At 42.5% G+C, this 19,651-nt stretch overlaps 1 protein-coding gene across 2 annotated transcripts in view; it reads left to right on the top strand.

Annotated features, from left to right (window-relative positions):
• The window catches only part of RELN (reelin), a 2,335,047-nt gene that overhangs the window by 2,272,912 nt on the left and 42,484 nt on the right, over positions 1-19,651 (top strand). For both annotated transcript variants that reach the window (XM_069628072.1, XM_069628071.1), the window contains exons 58-63: positions 2,523-2,596; positions 3,886-4,047; positions 8,884-9,041; positions 12,648-12,867; positions 16,130-16,327; positions 17,598-17,696. In XM_069628072.1, coding sequence (XP_069484173.1) covers positions 2,523-2,596; positions 3,886-4,047; positions 8,884-9,041; positions 12,648-12,867; positions 16,130-16,327; positions 17,598-17,696 — 911 coding nt within the window. The remainder of the gene's footprint in view (positions 1-2,522; positions 2,597-3,885; positions 4,048-8,883; positions 9,042-12,647; positions 12,868-16,129; positions 16,328-17,597; positions 17,697-19,651) is intronic.

Here is a 19,651-nt window from a genome sequence, read left to right as displayed (position 1 = left end):
TCACTACCACTAGAGCAGGCAACACCAGCTTCGCCATTGCAGCCCCCCGCATCTGGAACTCTCTTCCGCCCCATCTGTCCAATGAAACCTTGCTACCTAAGTTAAAAAAACAACTAGAAACCTGGTTGTTCAACAAGTACTAAAACTCCCTCATAAACGCCTCCCTCCAAGCTTGTAACCCCCAGTACCACTTGATTACTGCTACACCATATGATTGCCTATATGTATATCTGACTGTTTTGTTTCTGCAACTTAAAATGTATGTAACACTGATTTCAAAACTAAGATATATGTTAACTACGCCGTGATACCCAAGGGTTTGGGCGTATAATCAAATGCAATAAATAAAATTAAAATAAATAAAGGTTGGATACATGGAATTATTTAATTGACATGCTTAGTGTGTTTGTGTTTGATTCAGGCCCAAAGGTTTTAACACATACACTGCAAGTGCAAATTATGCATGTGTGAAATCAATAAAAACATTTTGTTTCAATAATATCACAACATTTCTGATGCAGAGTTTCATCTATTGCTTACAAGCAGAACACTGATGTTTGCCCACTTGGACTGGGGGTCTCAAAACACCTGTTGTATTGTTAGGAACTTTTGAGAACATATATGCCCTTACTTGGGTCTCAGTAGAAGTATTGATTTCACCCTGAGGAGGACCTTTGTTGATCGAAACATGTGTAGGCTGTGGTGTGAAATACATTGAATAAACACAAAGCAGAACATTCTTGAGAGTTGCATTTGATCATTAATATCATTTTCATTGGACTTACATTAAAAAAATTCTTCTTAAATGGAATACCGAGCACGGGTGGCAAGAGACCAAACCCCAGTGTCACCTATTGCCACACTACCATTGTAAACATAATAATTGTATATAAAAATGTTATATTTAAAGGGATTTGGCTAAAAGCACTATCTAAATGACAAGTTATTATGATTGCAATGCACATGCTCTATTGCACATGCCACTATATTTGTGAAGTAGCATTCGGCTATTAAGAATTTGCAATACATCTGGCAGCCTTTAGAAAAAAATGCATTTACTCACCATTGACACTTGCTATTAAAATGGACGATCTCCAGTTATTTGGCATACAACATATCACAAACTCTAAACAGGGATGCTAAACAACATGGTTCTGAGGATAGCTACCCACTCCATGTCCTTCTGACTTCTGTTCTTTACTCGGTACATTTGTGGACTTTTCTCAGCAAAGAATGTCCCTCCTCTTTTCCACAATTCCTCGTCCAGTCCCTTCCTTCCTAACCACCCCCTTTCGGTCATTCCACACTGGCCGCTACAGCAGTAGCCTCATGTCTGGACATCACCTGACCTGCTTATTTACAGAAGCTATATCATAACTTACTTTCTGTGTCTTTCCTGTTTTTTTGTTTTGTTTTTACTGTCAGGCTAAAACAGAGAATCTTTAGTCTTTTCTCACTTTCCATGGGCTCTCGTATTGTAAATTCACTTTTACTTTAGTGGTTACTTTATTTGTTTTGAGACTCTTCTGTTTTTACTCTGTAAGGCACTGTGAATGAACCTTTCTTTGGTCTTGTACGGGCAGTTTTTAATAACGGTGTTTACACCATTGCCAACAGAACACCTAACTGTCTGCCCAGTGGAACCGTGAATGTTCCTGATTTTGCAACAGTGTACATGCTAACCGTATTCCACATTACAGTTGGCAGCATGTGGGTTATCAGACTTTGTTTAATGGGAGGATAGCTCAGGGGCAATGCACTCGTCTTGGAAACAAGACTGCACAGGTTCAAGTCCCAGTCCCAGTCCCTTGTTTAGAGGCTGGAGTCCGCCATGAAGCGCAATATTAGAAAACAATGTAATGTAACGTGCCAACATTGCAGCAGAGCCAACTTTGGAATTTCCGTGGAGTGCCAGAGGGCAGATTTTAGGGAAGTTCCATTGAAAGTATAGGAACAATGAACACAGATTGCTTTCCCCGGGATGGAAGACGGTGGGGTGTACTCGGCACCCGTCCAGCATTCTAAATACCAGTGCATAAACCCATATGCTGGTTAAATACATGTGCTAAAAGAAATTCACAGAAATGGGCAGGGTGAAAGCGAGGCCAGGCCCACCTGCGCTGTGTGTTACAGTGATGTGGTGATAAGGGTGTGTTTGCTTGTTGCACACTAACAAAGCTTTCATGATACCATTCGTATGTAATGCACATGTACCTCAGAACAGATGGCATTGTGACATCGTGTCATACACATACAATGCTGATGCTTGATTTTGTAAAGTACACTTTAATGAAAAGATGAATGTAAAGTGTTGTGTGGTCAACGTTGGTGGATCATAAAACTACAGTAACATCAATCATACTTTGAAATGCTTGATACATGAAACTATTTAATTTATGTGGATAACTAATTTGTGTGTTTTTGTAAGATTTTCCTCCGGAGAGGAGAGTAAAATGCAGAATATCACACACAGTCCCTTGCAGAGAACTCTGCTTTGCTAATATATGCCATTGGTTTTTCAGATTGTGGTCGGTTGCGAGGCCAACTCATGTGGCGATCTGCATTCTGTGAGGCTGGAATACTCCAAGGAGGCCAGGTACAGTCACTGATATGTACAAATCCCCCATAACCACATAGCTGTGTGCGAAGGTGCCAAAGGGGACAGTGGCACGTCTTTCATGTGGATATGTGTGTGTGTAATATTCCCCATTGACGTAGTTCACGGCCATGTGGTAAAGGAACTAGGAACTGGAACCCCATAGCACAATATGTTCACCGGTATGTCCACATGAATCATAGCATTAGCCACACTGCTAACCATGCACAGTGTTAGGCACAGTATTGAGTGGTTTAAAAATGCAATCCTGGACTACAAACTGAAGTTCACACATCCCATGCAATGACACTCATGGTGGTCATTCTGCCAGAGTGTACAAGTCTTGCCCCGAGTGCCTTTGAAAAGTATTGGTTGAGGGTGGTTTCACTGCACATCAGTGTAAGATGGGGGATGTCTGTCCATAGCTGTGATGTTGTGCTTCCTAAAGGAGGGCGCTTGACACTTTGCGGGCATGCACCACCTTAAAGATAAGCATTGCAGTGATTGTTTCCACAACTGAGCAGATACCACAATCTTTCCATTTTTAGTGTTTTCCCTTCTCACTGTTTCCATGCTTAAAGCCACATTATTGTAACATACAGTGCATGCACGGATTTCTGTGCATTTTCCAGTCACAATCATGTGTAAAATGAAGGGCATAGAAATGCACAGCGAATGTTGCGCAAAAGTGCCAGTAAGCGTTGATTTGTGTGTCTGCACACGAAGGAACCTTTCGTGATACTGAACACCCAGCATGAATAGCAAGTTCAATTCTGCTAGTTAAATAAAAACCTCAGCCGAACTCACTAGACATCACCAGATATCAATAGCCATTTGCAAAATTCCAATGAAATAAATTAGCATTTTCCTTCCCGCCTACTCATTAAATGACCACATTTTCATATGCCAGTAGCAGCACCTAGTGGGAACCATTTGCAATTGTGCAACTGGTATTATCAAATGTGAAAACTGCTTTGAATTTGTTTGCAGCATGCAGACTAGCCCGGTTGTGACACACCACTAAATGGCAAAAATTGCTTTTCAGTCCGCTATCATGTGTAGACCAAAAGTTAATATGATGTTTGGTATGGGAAATACAAAATAGTATTCCATACTGCTCCACAGGCCAAATCAGGGCCAACTGTCTCATTGCAGAGCTGGAAACTAACAACCTTCATACTGCTAAGGGTTGTTCATACAAGTCAAAAGCAAGCAGTCTTTGTAATGTGGCACTGTGCCCCATTAGTCCTTTTGATTGACCTAGAAAAACATGTGTATGTTTGTTGCAGGACCGACTCATGGCAGCTTGTCCAGACACAGTGCCTTCCCTCCTCTTCGAACAGCATCGGGTGCTCACCATTCCAGTTCCATGAGGCCACCATCTACAATTCCGTCAACAGCTCTTCCTGGAAGCGCGTGACCATCCAGCTTCCGGACCATGTGTCATCCAGGTAGTCCCATCACTTGTGTTGTGGTTCAGGAAGCCGGGGGACTACTATTGGGAACTGACAATGATCTTAAAAGAATGAAATGACAAAATAAAAGTGCAATTATGGTGTCAGCACTAGGTGCACCTTGAGAAAAAAACAAAAGTAAAGTGCATTAAAAAAAGAAAATACCAATGAAGGAAAGAACATAGAGCACAAAAGAAAGAGTAAGAAAAGGTACAAGAGTGAATGAAAGAGCTGAAAAAGTGTATAAGAAAGAGCAACAGAAAAAAGGGGAGTGAAAGTAAAAACAGAATAAAATAGAAAAAGGAAAGTGCAGAAGGAAGGAATTGAATGAAAAGAAACAATGAAACAGAACAGAGAGATAGAGCAGAATAAAGAGCAGAGAGGCTAATGGAAAGAAAAGACAAAAAAGTGGGAACCGAATAGTGAAAGACGCTACACATTGAATTAAAAGGGAACAAAGAAAATGGAAGAGCAAAATAACAAAAGTGAAAGGATGATTAAGCGTGAAAATGGCATAGAAAAAGCACAAGAGTGGAAGGAAAATGTAAGTGTAAAAGAAAGAGAAGGAAAGCGCAAGAGAGACAAAAAACAAGAGCAAAGAGAGTGGAAGAAAGAATAAAAGCGAGTTAAATGAAGTGTGAAAGAAAGGAAAGGAAAGAGCAAAGCAAACCGATGAATAGAACGAGTAAAAGAAAAGACCACAAGAAAGAAAGTGCAGTAATTCTGTTGCAGTAAATCTAACTATTTGTTTTTGGATAACATGGAGAGTTCACCTTCAGCTACATGGTAAAGGTAAATCCTCCACTTCACCTCCAATCTCAAAATCAGTGGTGATGTAAAATTGGCAGTAATTCTGTCAACGCCAAAAAAGAGGCAGTAACAGAATTACTGGCAAAAAATGTACTGCATTGCCAAACTCGCAATGAGGTCCAAGGTACTGTGATCTGCTTCTGATCACAGGGTTCACAGACCAAAAATTGTTGCACATTTGATGTTGTGTGTTCTTGGGTTATACCGCACAAGGGAAAGGCTATAGGGATATATTACGAAATTATTTAGAACTTACTTCATATTTTGAAATGTGATAAATGCACACTGTGAATCACAGTAGAATGCGTTAAATGATAAATATAGTTGAACATATAACTATAACTTTAAATGATAGAAACAAAACAAAAAAAATAAAGTCACCATAAACTTGATGTATGATAATTAAAGGTGATCTATTTTACAAAATGACAGCACAGAAAATGAATGCCAAATGAAATTCAACACAAATTACTATGAAGGAAATGCAATACAACAAAAAAGAACAATATTAGACTCTGTAAATACTTCAAATAATGTTTTTTTGATACTTTCTCTGAAAGAGAAGTTGACTGTTTTCACTTAGAGTCCCAATGATTTCATGGCAGTGTATTTGTCTGGATAGAGAATATAAACATGTGTATCTATAGAAAATCACAAGAAGTATGTCTTTTCTCTTCTGATTCCACTTACATTAGTTATTGTAACAGTAATAAAATGTGGTATCCTGCAAAGACAAAATGCAGGAGTATATACATTACTCTGTCATGTCACAGTTATGGTGCAACAGGTCAAACATGCCCGTTCGTGGTTCCCGGTGCACGTTTGGCCTATGTGCTAGCTGCTATAAGTGGAGATGTCAGGAATTGGCAGTGTTCCTTTTTGCCTTTGAACCCTCATGGATACTGAAAGCAGATTACTGGTGTGTTCGTACCTATACCGAGGCAAAATCTGTTCTATATAGAAATAAAACTGAAAACTGGTATTTGGTTTTATATGTAAATAATGAGATCCTGCCTTATATTGTGCTCGGATATGGCAGATTATGTGCATGGATTTCAATTAGGTGACCCCCGGTACTTCAGTACATCCTGAACTTGCCCTGCTAAATCTCCCAAAGGAGAAGTGTCTTTGCAAACTAAAGACTAACCTCTCAGACAGGGGAAGGAGAGGGATCAAGCCGTGACTAAACAGAGAAATGTCATGCAAACTACTTTCTACAATCAACTTCTCTTTTGAGGCATTTGTCAGTGGCTATTTCTGTCACCACTTGCATTCAGGATTCGTTGTACTTAGTTTTTCACTCTCCGGGGTTGTGCTAAGTATTCAAAGATCAATTTGCTTATATAATTACTTAATCGTCATCTGAACACACAGTGAACATATTTTCGTAACCCAAAACAACCTACTTTCAGATCATGTTTGATATTTGATCTCCATCAGTTTACTAGTTACTCTAACAACGGAAACATAATAAAAATAATTTTCTCTTTTTTACATTTCTTTATCCTGTTCCAGTACTCTTTTGTCTAGTCCGACCAATCTTTTTCAGGAATTTGTCTCTAAAATGCAATCGGTGGATCAGCATAAACATTTTGAAAAGTGTCGCTTTGGTATTTTCAAAGCCTTAATCATAAGGAATACCACAGATTAGAAAGGCCTATGACGCTTTCAAAATTTTGAAGCAATTTCACAATGCATTTTGATACTGTTGAATCCAAATGTAGTTATATGCCAATGAATGTACTCACATTACACTTTCACTGAGTGCTTTTTTCCAGGCTGGTCCTGGTGCTTGAACATTGAAAAGCCACTATTATATCTCCATTTTTTGTCACTTATTCAGTCATTGTTTTGAGATCAATAGTTTATTATAATAAAGTTTTTTTTTTTTATCCGAAAGGAGCTTGCTACTTAATTTAGCCCTTGCTAGTTATTCTATTAATTTAATCGGCTACACCTTAAAGGGCAAGCCATCAAATCTGTTTCATGATTGGAGTTGAAATGTCCTATCTGTCCTCTGACGTCTACTTCATACACCAGTCATGCTATGCGTGCTCCCCACTTGAAGGAGTTTGCTGCCGATCATCTGCTTTCCCTACGCATGATAAACATCTCCTTTCCGCAGAGTATCTTTGTTGATCACCTAAAAGGAACCCTGATTTCCCCGTTTTTCAAATAAATCCTGGGGTATACACTGCATCTATTAACGATTTCTGACCTATCAGAGGTTTTGCCCTTGCAAGAAGATTTTGGGACAAAGAGCTAAGCTACCAGGTTTTGTATCATATTTTACATCCGCCTGACTGCAGGAATGCATGCTGACCTACGCTGTTGGTTCTCCCTGGGGGATTGAATAGGATAGACCTTGGGGCCTACTTTCAATCTTTCCGCACACATAGGTGTAGGGAGTGCTGAGGGTGGAGATCATCCCAGAATGTGTTTAGTATCGACCCTTTGATAGGATTTGATCTGTACAGGTATGAGCCGCTACCAGGTTTATGCTGCAGGAGGGTGGGGGTGGGGGGCAAAAGGCATGTTTCTATCCATCTGAATGCTAAGGGACCCTGTCACATGTTGAGGTGTCAACGGAGGAAGAGGTTTATTGCTTGGGAACTTGTTTTTCTGTAATTTACTTTAATATTGCCTGCCAATTCAGACTTAACATCTGAAGACTAGCAGACAGTGTGTTCAAATAGTGGCTATCCCTTGTGGCTAGCGATACTTTTTCACCTGTTCTCTTGCCTGCTGTTTGCTATTAAATTGCTCTCCTGAGGCCCATTACACATGATTTGCCTGATAATCTCTTTCGACCAATGGTTCGGGAACTAGTTCCTTGATACATTAATGGAGGGAATTAAACCTTGAAGAAATTCAATCAGTTTTTTTTGTGGCTGTTGAACTCCAATTTGCCTTCTGCGGTGTGGCTGGATGTTGAGTCAAGAAAGTCTGATCATATTGTACCCATCCTATGTGACCTGCATTGCCTTCTCTTTGAACCCAGAGATCTGTTCAAGTCTGATGTTTTGCTTAGAAGGCGGTCAACAATGAGCTTTTAGTGGGGGGTCCGCAAAGCATGGAGTGCATCTCTTGCACATCTGCATTTACCACGGTATTCTTGCGTGTGCACCGGATCCCTTTTATCAGTCCATTGCCAGGCTACGCGGCTCTCCCACACTGTAAGGCTGCAGCGGGCCGGCTTGAAACCTTCTTAAACCCGTTTTATTCCTGAAATATGTCAGGGGAGGGGGCTGCTTTGTTTGGAAGTGGCCAGTTATAGGTTTCTTTCCAGTATCACTTATTGCGTCTCGATTGCACTTTATTGGAGGGGCGTAGTCTTAAGTGGGCAGTTACTGAGGTTTGTCTGGCTTATTGAATTATCTTGTTGAATAGTGCGATGTGATTACTGCAGCCTGGTCATCCAGAGGTAAATTACAATAATGACTGTAAGGTCTTCTGGACAGAAGATAGATAGAGCACTGTCCATGTATATTGTACTTTAAGCAGCCCAAAGGGATCGGCAGCTACAGTCCGTGGCTCTCTCCATGTACAAAGCCCCATATTTCTCCCTCACACTCTCTCGCTACTCTCTCTTTCTCCCTCTCCGTCTCTAGCCCTCTCCTCCTCTCTCTAAGCCTCTCTTTCTCTGTGTCCCTCTGTTTTGCTCTTTCTATCTCCCTCCCTTGTCATCTCTATCCCTCTCTTCCTCTTTCTCCCTCTCAGCAGAGGCGTAGCCAGGATTGTCTAACAATTGGGGTCTGAATCTAATGTAGTTGGGCCCACCACAGTGACATTAACATCTGTATTTGCCCACTCAGTGCTACTGAGTGGGCATTTACAGATTTAGGGTGGGCCTTGCCTGCTCAGGCCCTACCCCGTCCACGCCTCTGCCTCTCAGCCTCTCTATCTCTTTCTCTCCCTCGCTCTCTGTCCAGTGAGATTCTGATTAAACAGCTGTACTCACAATGAATGTTTGCAACTTGGTATAAGACTCACTGTGCTTTTTTTAATTCTTTTTTTTTGAAGTGCCACCCAGTTTCGCTGGATCCAGAAAGGAGAGGAGGCTGAGCGGCAGAACTGGGCCATTGATCACGTGTACATCGGAGAAGCCTGCCCTAAATTCTGCAGCGGTCATGGATATTGCACAACCGGCGCTGTTTGCATTTGTGATGAAGGACACCAAGGTCTTGCGTCTTTCCTTCAGTTTTACAAAAATCTATAGAGTTGCTGGTTATTACATAGGAGCAAGTACATTAGTCAGGAGATTGAACAGTCTTGTACTGGGGCGAAGGGACCCTAAGCAAAACGAAACCCCCAAAACATGATGGGCCCGATTAGCAATAAACACATCTACGCAACAGGTGTGTTTGTAAGTAATGGCTGCACGTGGTATTCACAAAAGACCATGTGCAACATATCAACACATTGGTCGGGGTAATGGTAAGAGCTCATTACTGTAGTTACTCATGCGTAGAGTTACATGTCACTTTTTGCCACGCCTAAAACTATTTCCCATAATGGTTCTTACTACCTCTACACTTGCTGACAAAATCACGCGTATATTCACATATTCCCACATTAACGGAACCCTCTTCTGCAGGGGTCTGCAAGATGTGGCTCTCCAAATGTTTTGGACTATGACTTCCGTGACCCCTCGGCACTGACTATGCTGGCTAGGGCTGATGGGGGTTGTAGTCCAAAACATCAGGAAAGCCAAGGGTTGCGGACCACTGCTCTACTGCGAAGTCCTGTGGGCTGTGAGATGGAAAGTCCAATTCTGCCACTGTGATGCAGGCCCCTTGACTAAGTAGCTTTCCCAACTTTCTTCCCAGATAAACCCTCATTGCCAGGATCATTAGGGGCGTGAATACTGCTTGCACCCCCTGGGAGGCCATATGTCCCTCAGGGTGTGTGCATCTCATGTACTCTTTTTTCCCTGAGGGAGTCTACCCGCACAGCTGGCTGCAGGGACGCCGCTGGTTAGTAGCAACCTTGGTAATGCTAGTGGAGCCTATGTCTCTTCTGGGTCTCCGGTGGGAAATCGAGTACTGAGGCCAGTGGCCCGACATTATTGCTGTGAGTGAATGAGCGCGATACGCCAGTGCCCGTATATGGTCATGGCTACTGCCTGCCCGTCTCTGGGAGCAGGTGCCCGCATCGCATATGCAATGGATGCGGCAGGCCCCACTATGTCAGCCTGCACCGCAATGTTTCCGCAAATGCATTGTTCTGTTAATACCTCCACCTCAACCCTACTCCCTGTTAGAAGTTGGTAGCATAAGAAGTCCCAAGACCAGAAAGAAAGCCCTAACCCAACGGTGGCTCATAAGGAGGCCTTCAATGAGACGTTCAACATGGCAGGCCCTCGCCTGGCGGGGAAGCAGGTTTGCCACGCCTTGCGGAGGAAGGAGAATTCACCCAAGTGCATGCTCTACACGGGACCTGCACCTGGGCCACAAACACATGCCCACATGTGTGGGGAAAATGTGGGAAACCTCTTCAGTCAGTGCGCTGGCATAAGATCTCTGGCAGTTGTGTGACCATTTCTGGCACACCAAAGTGTGGGTGCAAAGGAAATGACGCAATGTGTTCAACTTGTGCATGTTGTGCTACGTTTTCTCGCCTCAGTTTGCGTAACAGGTTCCCAGTACTCTTAAATAGACATAAGAGCAAAAGTGAACTACAAAGTACCAAACCATTTCCATTACCCGTGGAGCTTATGGTTCCTGAGTACACGTGGCAATGCCTACCCTTTTGTGAGAATGATTTAGTACCATTACTTATTTGACGCTCCTTCTGGGTACCCCAACATTATTTGCCCGCTAGGATTTGCTCCCATATGTCCCACTGTAAATGTACTCTACTTTGATTGGCCTCCTAAGTGCCCCACTGTCATTTTGCTCCCGGGTGCCCCACTGCAATTCCCCTCTACAGGTCCCTAAAGGGATTCCCCTCTGGAGCAATTCACCCCATGGCCGGCTGCTCCTGTATGCAGTCGCTTATGTTTCTTCAACGTGATTTAGCACACTGACCCCTGACCCTGCGAGGACTACCAGCCCATTCCAAGTGCTGCACTACTACCAACTACCAGGAGCCGAGCCCAGCCGCACCGGATGGATGCTCGAAAGGCCCAGAAAGGTCTCTGCTGACTGCTCCCTGCACTAACACCCAATAATGCTGTGCCCCAACACACACTATACACATACCAACGAATCCACTCACACATGGCAGTTGAATACTCCTCCCAACATACATTAGATCGCTACAGTTCTCCAACTAACTTATAAATCACAGTCACATCCTTGCACTGTGGGCAGTGGTGGAAGTGAGCAGGAGCTATCGGGAGTGGAGTACCACTACAGTCCCGCTATTTTTTACAAGCTTTTCACCATTCCGAAGCAGTTCTTTTTGTAGTTAAAACATGTTACCACCCTGCAGCTGTTACAGCTAAACTGAAAGACGATTGATTTCCCAAGGCCATACATAAATGTTCCAACTGAGAGAAATTAATGAAAAGGAATACAGGGGACCTCCTTCCTTTGCGCTTGTTCCTCCCACTTCGCTGTCCACCTGGCCTAGCCACAATGCCTCAAAACCCCTTGCTCCCTCCCGCCTACCCCGTACCCCGCTGCAATCACATTCCCGCTACTCTTTTAGTAGGACACTTCTACCGCTGACTATGGGTAGATGATGTACCCTCCTAGACACAGGTATCAAGTCCTAGAAACATGCCCACACACCATGCTAAGGGCATGATTCATGGAAGTGTTTTATAATGGTGCAATCCCATAGGAAAACGTTCTGTGAATCAGGGCCTAAGTACTTCTGAACTGCATGCATCAACACAACAGGAAAGTTACCTTGAATGTTTCTTCTTTGCCCACTAATTGCTCATTGCCCCCTTCTCTTTCCGCTCTGCCAGAGTGCCAAGAGACCACGCAATTGGCAGCCGAGTGCAGTATAAAATCCAATAGCTTCGCATATTTCCTTAACAGATACATCGCTTCATCAAAGGTACTTAATCCTTTCCTGGCCTAAATTACTGAACAGTAAAAAAAAATACATATATATATATATATTCTATCTTCTGCATAATTCAGTCCATACACATCTCTATTGCATCGTGTTCACACTCTAGGATTAGATAACATAACATTTGGTAGGTGCCGTAAAGTGGGCTGGCAGTGGGACGTTGGCTTTGAATAAAGTGTGTCTTAACATATATATTAGACACCGCTTTTTTGTGATTACGATATCTTTTCTTGTTATAACTCCGATCCACAGCCTTTTTTTTCCAAAAGCTAGTAAGAGGGGGAGAGCAATTTTATGACAATCGCCTGGCGCGAGCCCATTGATTTCATTTGAACAGATGGACACAGTTGTTAGATATTACAGCTGTGAGAGATGCCACTCTGAGCTGTGTTACCTTAGGGATTCCAGTCCAAATCCTGGCAGCAGGAAATTCATTATTATCACTGAGCGGGTGGATGGAATAGGGAAAATTGCGACTGGGTATTAATATAGAAACGTTATTGAACAATATACCAATTCAAAAGCACTTTAGCAAAAAGATGTTCTCCTAACAAAATGCAAATTGCTAAATTATTCCTACTATTAGGGACAATATTACATGGAGCTTTTAGCTTAATAGGGTGCATTACATTAGAAAATGCTGGCTAATTAGAAATAGATGTCTTGCAAATCTTCGCCCAATGATCAGATGAAATCTTCTTTAGTGATGTACATGCTCGATCTGTACCTTGTGTGCTCATGTCTACCTTTGGTTTCAGGTGATGACTGCTCGGTCTTCAGCCACGACCTTCCCAGCTACATCAAAGACAACTTTGAGTCAGAAAAGGTCACCAATGTGAATTGGGAAATCATTCAAGGTGGAATCATCGGGAATGGCTGCGGGCAGCTGGCCCCGTACGCCCACGGAGACTCGTTGTACTTTAATGGATGTCAAATAAGACAAGCCATTACTAAGCCGCTGGACCTCACCAGAGCAAGGTAATGTCTTCACACAGGGAATTACAGTAACATCTTGATGTTTGAGGACGTCAACCAATCACATAAAGCCAAGTGACATTGCAAGCACAGACGTTCAAAGACAATGTAGTGTAGATATAATAATAATATAGGAGACAGACTTTGCTTTCAACCACTGGGGAACTTGTAATGGAAGTGAATGCGATAGTGGGTTTATTTGTGTGCCTTGTAGTGCAATATTAATCTAATTACATCCCCTGCAAGATTACCTACCCACAGAGAATGTGATACTGTCATGGAAACGTGGCTGCGTCTAATCGAGGTGTGACTAGCACACTGGCTATTCTACTTTCAGAATCATAGATTACGGCATGAAAGGGTGTTAAATGATTGCACAGTGTGGACCTCGGAGGTGGTGCTAGTCTTTACAAGATGTAAGAACCGCATTCACTCACTATTCGAGCCCTACTCCTTGAATAGAGCGGGTGGTTAGAGGGCCTCACAAACCTGTGGACACCGCCCTTTTCCGTGGCAAATAGCAGCGGAGTAGGGATGGGCTCGCAATACCTGTCTATGCCCTGAATACAAATAAAAATGATGGATGCGTGTGTCACAAGTGCAGTGACTGAGGGTTTAATTGAGTCTACAAGTTAAGAAATGTGAAGCTATATACAGCCCTATATATTTCTATTTAACTTAAATTTAATGACAGTTGTCAGAGGTTTTGAAAAAATTTAGAGACTGAAAGTACCTGCATCATTGGTAAATGTTAGAAATATTAAGAGATGCATTTACTCACATTGTACTCTTCAGCCCTGAACCAGTACTATCATCTAACACCCCACGTCTCTCATTCACACAATCCCATTGGCTGATTTCCAGGCTGAACCAGCGGGTACACCTCAGAGGATTCTCCACTTTTGCTAACCTCACCTCAGCATCTTCAGCTCCATTGTGGTCTGTCTGCTTTCTTCCTCTTTGCCCCTCTCCACCCTGCTTCTCATTGGCCCTTCCTTCACCTTCCCAGGGGCTTGCTGCAGTCGCCCTCTCCACTCGCCCTGCTCTCCACCAACAGTCACTGACAGAGTTCCTGGCACCGTGGGTGGCCATCTTCACGCAATTCGCCCTTCGTTGTCCGAACTCACTGTCTGCTGTTTGCACTGTATTTGGTGGCAGCTCCCTTTTTCACACGTGTGGCCTCCTTCCTGGGCAGTAATAGCATTATAGCCCTCCTCCAAGGACTACAGTGTAAATTAATGGTCCAGAAGCCCAGGGCAGCTTGTGCTTTTTCGTCATTATCAGCTGGTGTAGCCTATGTGAAAGCGTTATAAAGCTATAATATTCAACTATTTGCTCATAGTCTGCTAAGGGTTTGGGTATGTTGGGCTGAATTTATTTTGTTTGTGGCAAACTGACCGAAAATAATTTGATCGTGGGACAAACTGACTGAAAATGATTTGATTGTGGGCCAGTTTAAACGCATATGCGGTTTTTTGGTGGGGTTTTTTGTCCTCCGCCTCCCATTTTAAGGAAGCGGGGGACACCCCACACCCCCAAAATTGCAAAATACCAACCACTCTCCAGGGTTGGTATTTTGTAATATATATGACCAAATTGCCCGAAGACCAAATGACTCATGCAAAATTCGATCAAATTGGTCATTAGGTCAATTGTTCTAGGTCATATTGGCTAAAACCTTGCTAAGGGCCAATGTATGCGGCCTTGAATTGTATGACTATTCTTATGCCACACTGGTGAGACTAAAGTTACCCCAATAAACAACATATACATGCAAAGTGAGATTAGATGCTACATGATACTCTCATCATGAGAAATTAAATAGATGTGCATATAGGACAATGATTATACTGCCCACTTACCTTTCAATAAACCAGCTCTCGTTCCTTTGCTTAAATCTTCACACGGTAACACACAAAGTGCAGTCATGAAGATACTCAAATGGGGGAGGTCGGGTGATGTACTAATAAAACACAAGGTCAATGCCAAGAGGCCTGGAAATCTTGCCAGTACCTAGAGGTAGCAATCTGGGGAAGCCTCTGTATTGTGTATAGTACATTTATTAGACTTCTGTGATGTAGCACCTGTGATGGACGGCCACCTAGTGCAGTGGCGGGCTAGTCCAAGTCTTCACTACACAAATGTGGGTATTCGCATATGTCAGATTTCTGTCCACCCTGTCCTGTTGTGTAAAATCCATCTTCTACCCCATGGGTGGTGTTTTCCCAAATAGTATTTCACTTTGTCTTTCATGGCAAAGAACGTTATACCTGAAATCGGTTATATTACATTGCAATTTGCCAGTGTAATATTAGCGCACTTAAAATACTTTCTTGAGTTTGTCATTTTTGTCATCGTAATTTTTCAAAATTTTGGTGTGGTGCTCAGTTTTGACCCTTACTTGGTTCATTATTATAATTTTTTGTTTTGGCTTCCACAAAATCTTTTTTGCTAAATCCCATTTCTAACTACTACCAAAAAACGAAGAAAATAAATGATATAAGGTACAAGGAAAAACTAGTTTCCAAAAGCGAGTACACGCTCCTATCCCTCGAACAGATATTGTCCAAAACATACATAGGGCTGCTTGACTAAGCTAAATAAGTAGCTGAAGTAACAACTTAAGTCATTTTTTGAGAGCCGAAGTCATTTGTTGTTCTAAGTATTACTTAACCAATTTGTTTAACTTAGTACATTTTGTTTTACTTACACTATTTTATAGCTTGGTCAATCAGCCCCATATGTATATATGTCTTGCACTGATTTAGTAAGGTCAACTTGCACACAAAAATGGCTTAATTTTACTTACACTATTTGTTTAAGCTTAGTAAATTTAGTCTGTCTTAATCCACTCATTTAGCTTATGGTTAATATTGCATGCCACAAGTTCATGTTTATTACCATTCTTCAACAACCCATCCCCTCCTTGGGCACAGTTATGCCCAATTACACCAGCACTTTTACCCTAGAACACTAACCTTAGTACAACATTAAATAGTCACTTCATATAGTGCATTATTTTAAGCATTATTTTTTTATCATGAAAATGTTGATGACCTTCACCAAATGTGACATGAGTGTTCCCACCAGATCAGTTGCTTTCCAAATTTTCTGGGCTTTCATAGACAGTCAACAGTTAAAGACGGAAAGTTATTTTCATTTTCCCATTTAAAGTGTAATGTATCCTAAACATAACACTGAACTGTTCACTATGGTCTCCCTTGGCCTGGCTACACCAGCAATGTACCTTTATTTTTTTTTGCAGCAAAATAATGTTTGTTCTTCAAATTGGAAGCATTTCACAAACCGACAGCTGTAATACGAACTTAAGCGACTCAAACACTGTCGATCGAGCAGTACTGCTGCAGTATAGCGTCAACAACGGGATCACATGGCAAGTAATCGCCCAGCATCAACCGAAAGACTTCATACAAGCCCAGAGGGTGTCCTACAATGTTCCTCTGTAAGTACAAAATCAGAAGGGAAAGCAACGCCAAGTGAGTCTGTGCCATACACAGAACAGCTGTCATGTTATTTCCACCCACGTTAGATCACAGAATGTTTAAGAACTACATGAGGCAAAAGAAAGGAAAAAGTTACTTACATTAATGATTGCTTATGCAATCTCAATGCACACATAGACATACTGGTAAATGTACAATGTATTATCCTTCAATTCCTCTGGACCATTGGATTTTCCTTGTATTATCCAAAGTAAGTCAATAGGAAAAGACTAATTTGAAATGTTTTAGACAATTTGTGAAATATATGTCTGCACAATATGCTCATGGTCCTGTGAGTTGGTCTCTTTAATGCAACTCAGAACATTGAAGATGCAATGGTCAATATCCAGCGGATGCGTAAACAGCTGCAGGCTTGCAGTGATGTGTTCTAATCGCAGCTTCCTCCTTGAAAGAAATAAAGGATTTGGGGAAAATCTATTCATCTCCTTTAGCATAAAAATTCCACCATATGTCAAAATTAGATCCCATAGAAATGACACTTATTTTCAATTACATTTCTGAATGCTGTTTGGTTAAATAGTGGCACCTGTTGTCTAGGATGTCATAAAGAGTCTTTGAAATAGGCCAAGTTGTGAGATCCATGTGGTCATTAAATAGTTGAACCAACATAATTAGAAATAACAAAATCCCCCCTCCTTGTTTCTTCTTTCCCTTTTTCCAATTTCAATTACTCTGTAAAATAACAATCAGGTAGTTATGGAGTTATATGTACACAAACTAATTGAAGACAATCGTTTTCTTTTTCATGAATGCTGCATTTGTTCTATGAAATTGTGTGTTTGTTTTTTATACACATAACACAATGAAGGTTACAAAGAGATTCAAAGCCGGGGTCTGCACCTTCTGCTCTCCAGATACTTTAGAGTACATCTCCCATCAGCCGCAGCCAGCATAGTCCGTGGTGAGGGATTCTGAGAGATGTAATCCAACATATCTGGAGAGCGACGGGTAGCAGAATCCTGATGTAAAGTATGAATAGTGCCTTCCTATGATGCTTGCAGAGTGTAAACCTGAGCTGTTGCATACAGGCTTTTCAAAGGACCACAAACATGTAACTCTAAATGACTGCAGTCAGATGTGACCATATCACCTTCATAAATGTATCAATGCTCTCTTCAGGTTGGTTCTTGGATTGGGCGATGTTCCATACTAGTGAGGCTCTTGTCAGTCTGAGCTAAGCATGACCTCCTCTCCTGATTTCATCCACAGGGAGGCGCGAGTGAAAGGAGTCTTCCTGCGCTGGTGGCAGCCTCGCCACAGTGGAACAGGTCATGATCAGTGGGCACTGGATCATGTAGAGGTCGTCCTGTGAGTATCTGATACCCCCTCCTACCCATTTCAAAACCGTTCTGAAATTCCTGCAAGATGATCACAGCCTTGGATCAGTAAGAGCTGTTCCTTTTGGAAGATCACGCTTAACCCACTGAGTATAAAGCTCGTCCGAATGTATTCTCATAGCATGCTGCCTGATCATGAAACAAAGCAACCGAAGGGTATAGAATTATCATTATTGCAAGCGCAACGGTCTTACTTTGATGCATGTCTAAACTGGTTCAGTACCCTAACTTGTTGAAGGCCTCCAATGTGTGGCGTGGCCATCACACAAATCCACTTGGGGCATCTGTCACAAAAAGGCCACAACCTAAACACAGGCAGAGTGTGTCATGCAGCTACCAAATGGGACACTTATTTATATACCTGTAACTCATTTAATCTTTTTTCCCCAATAACAAAACTGATCCCTATTTTCTTTGAGACCTCTTCTTTCTTTTTCATTCTTAGCCTTCTGAAAAATGAGGCAAGACTGGGTGCAGTAGTGGCGTGTCCAGACTCTTTTGAGTGGGGCGGCCCAAATGGGGCACTGACCTATGTAGGGGTGGCATGAATTATGAGCGCACACACACACACACGACTGAATAGCATTAATTTACAATTTGTCTCCACTACTCATATCTAGTTTTATTACTAACATTAGTGTTTAACATTTCTGTGTTTAAATTTGAATGATCATAGTTTAGGATAATGGGGTGGCATCTGGGGTGGCCAATCAGATTCCAGGGCTAGCACATGAAACGCCACTAGGGTGCAGTAACTCAACTTGTACCTAATAGTGGATGTAAAACTGACTTCAGAGTTATGTGAACATATGGAGATAGTCCAGTCCAACACCTCTGAGGTCATGACTAAAAATATCTTAATTATGTACATGTTTGCATTGCTTTATTGTGTATAGTATGCATTATAGTTTCCACTCTCCATTGCCAGTCTCCAAATCATATCATAGCTTTGCCCAACCCCTTTTGATGCAGGCTCCTCTGTAGCAGTAATCATAGACAGTTTCTTGAAGACGCAGGCTGCTTCCAAGCACCCACTGTAACGCTAATTGATATTATATTTCTATTACGCTCGTACACAAGTGTTTCAGAGTCCGGCAAGGGAGGGGAGCAGGGGAGAACAAAACACCTATCTTACTAGGACCAGTGACATTGAGAACACGCAAGTGCATGGGAGATGGGGAGGGGAGAAGTGCATGGAAGGGGGGAGAAATGGAAAGTGCGAAGCAAAGGAGAAACAGATAAATAATACAAAATGAATAAATAATAAAGGCAACAAACAGTGGTAGTGCAGCCAGAAATTGGCAAGTGCTGGGTTTAAGGCAGCAGACAGGGTAGGTCTGATAAGTGCAGGAAGAAAAAGGGGGGGCTGTAGGGTACAGATACAGACCCCAGTGCAAGGGCTGGCCCGGAGGCAGTGCGGGAGGGTGGTACAGTGAGCAGGTACCTGGGCCCGGAGGACAGAGGGTGGCCAGGTGCACAGTGCGAAGAGAGAACAGATCAGCAGGGGAGAGGGGGAGCGAAGGCAGAAGAAAAGAGGAAGGTCTTGAGGTGCTTCCGGAACCGGAGATGGTTCTCCTCAAGTTTTAGAGTGGCAGGGAGGCTGTTCCAGAGGGAGGCCCCAGCCAAAGACAGAGATCTACCCCCAGCTCGTTTCTTTGAAAAACAACTGACCCCGAGGGAGTTAGAGGTAGAGGAGCGAAGAGCTTCGAGAGGGGAGGTATTTGCAGAGGGATAGCTGAAGGTATTTTTGACCCAGGCCCCAGAAAGCCTTGTGGACAATGCAGAGGGTTTTGAATTTAATCCTTGCATCCACTGGGATCCAATGGAGAGATTTCAGAGCTGGAGAGATACGATCCCAGGGCTTGAGGCCAAGGACAAGTCTTGCAGTCCTGTTCTGGATGAGTTGGTGAGGGCGGAGAGTAGAGG

The sequence above is a fragment of the Ambystoma mexicanum genome, chromosome 12 (assembly GCF_040938575.1).
Source record: "Ambystoma mexicanum isolate Mex_15411 chromosome 12, UKY_AmexF1_1, whole genome shotgun sequence".
In the NCBI taxonomy this organism is placed as follows: Eukaryota; Metazoa; Chordata; class Amphibia; order Caudata; family Ambystomatidae; genus Ambystoma; species Ambystoma mexicanum.
The sequence above is the reverse complement of the archived record's forward strand: the minus strand, read 5'-3'. Positions and strand labels throughout refer to the sequence as shown.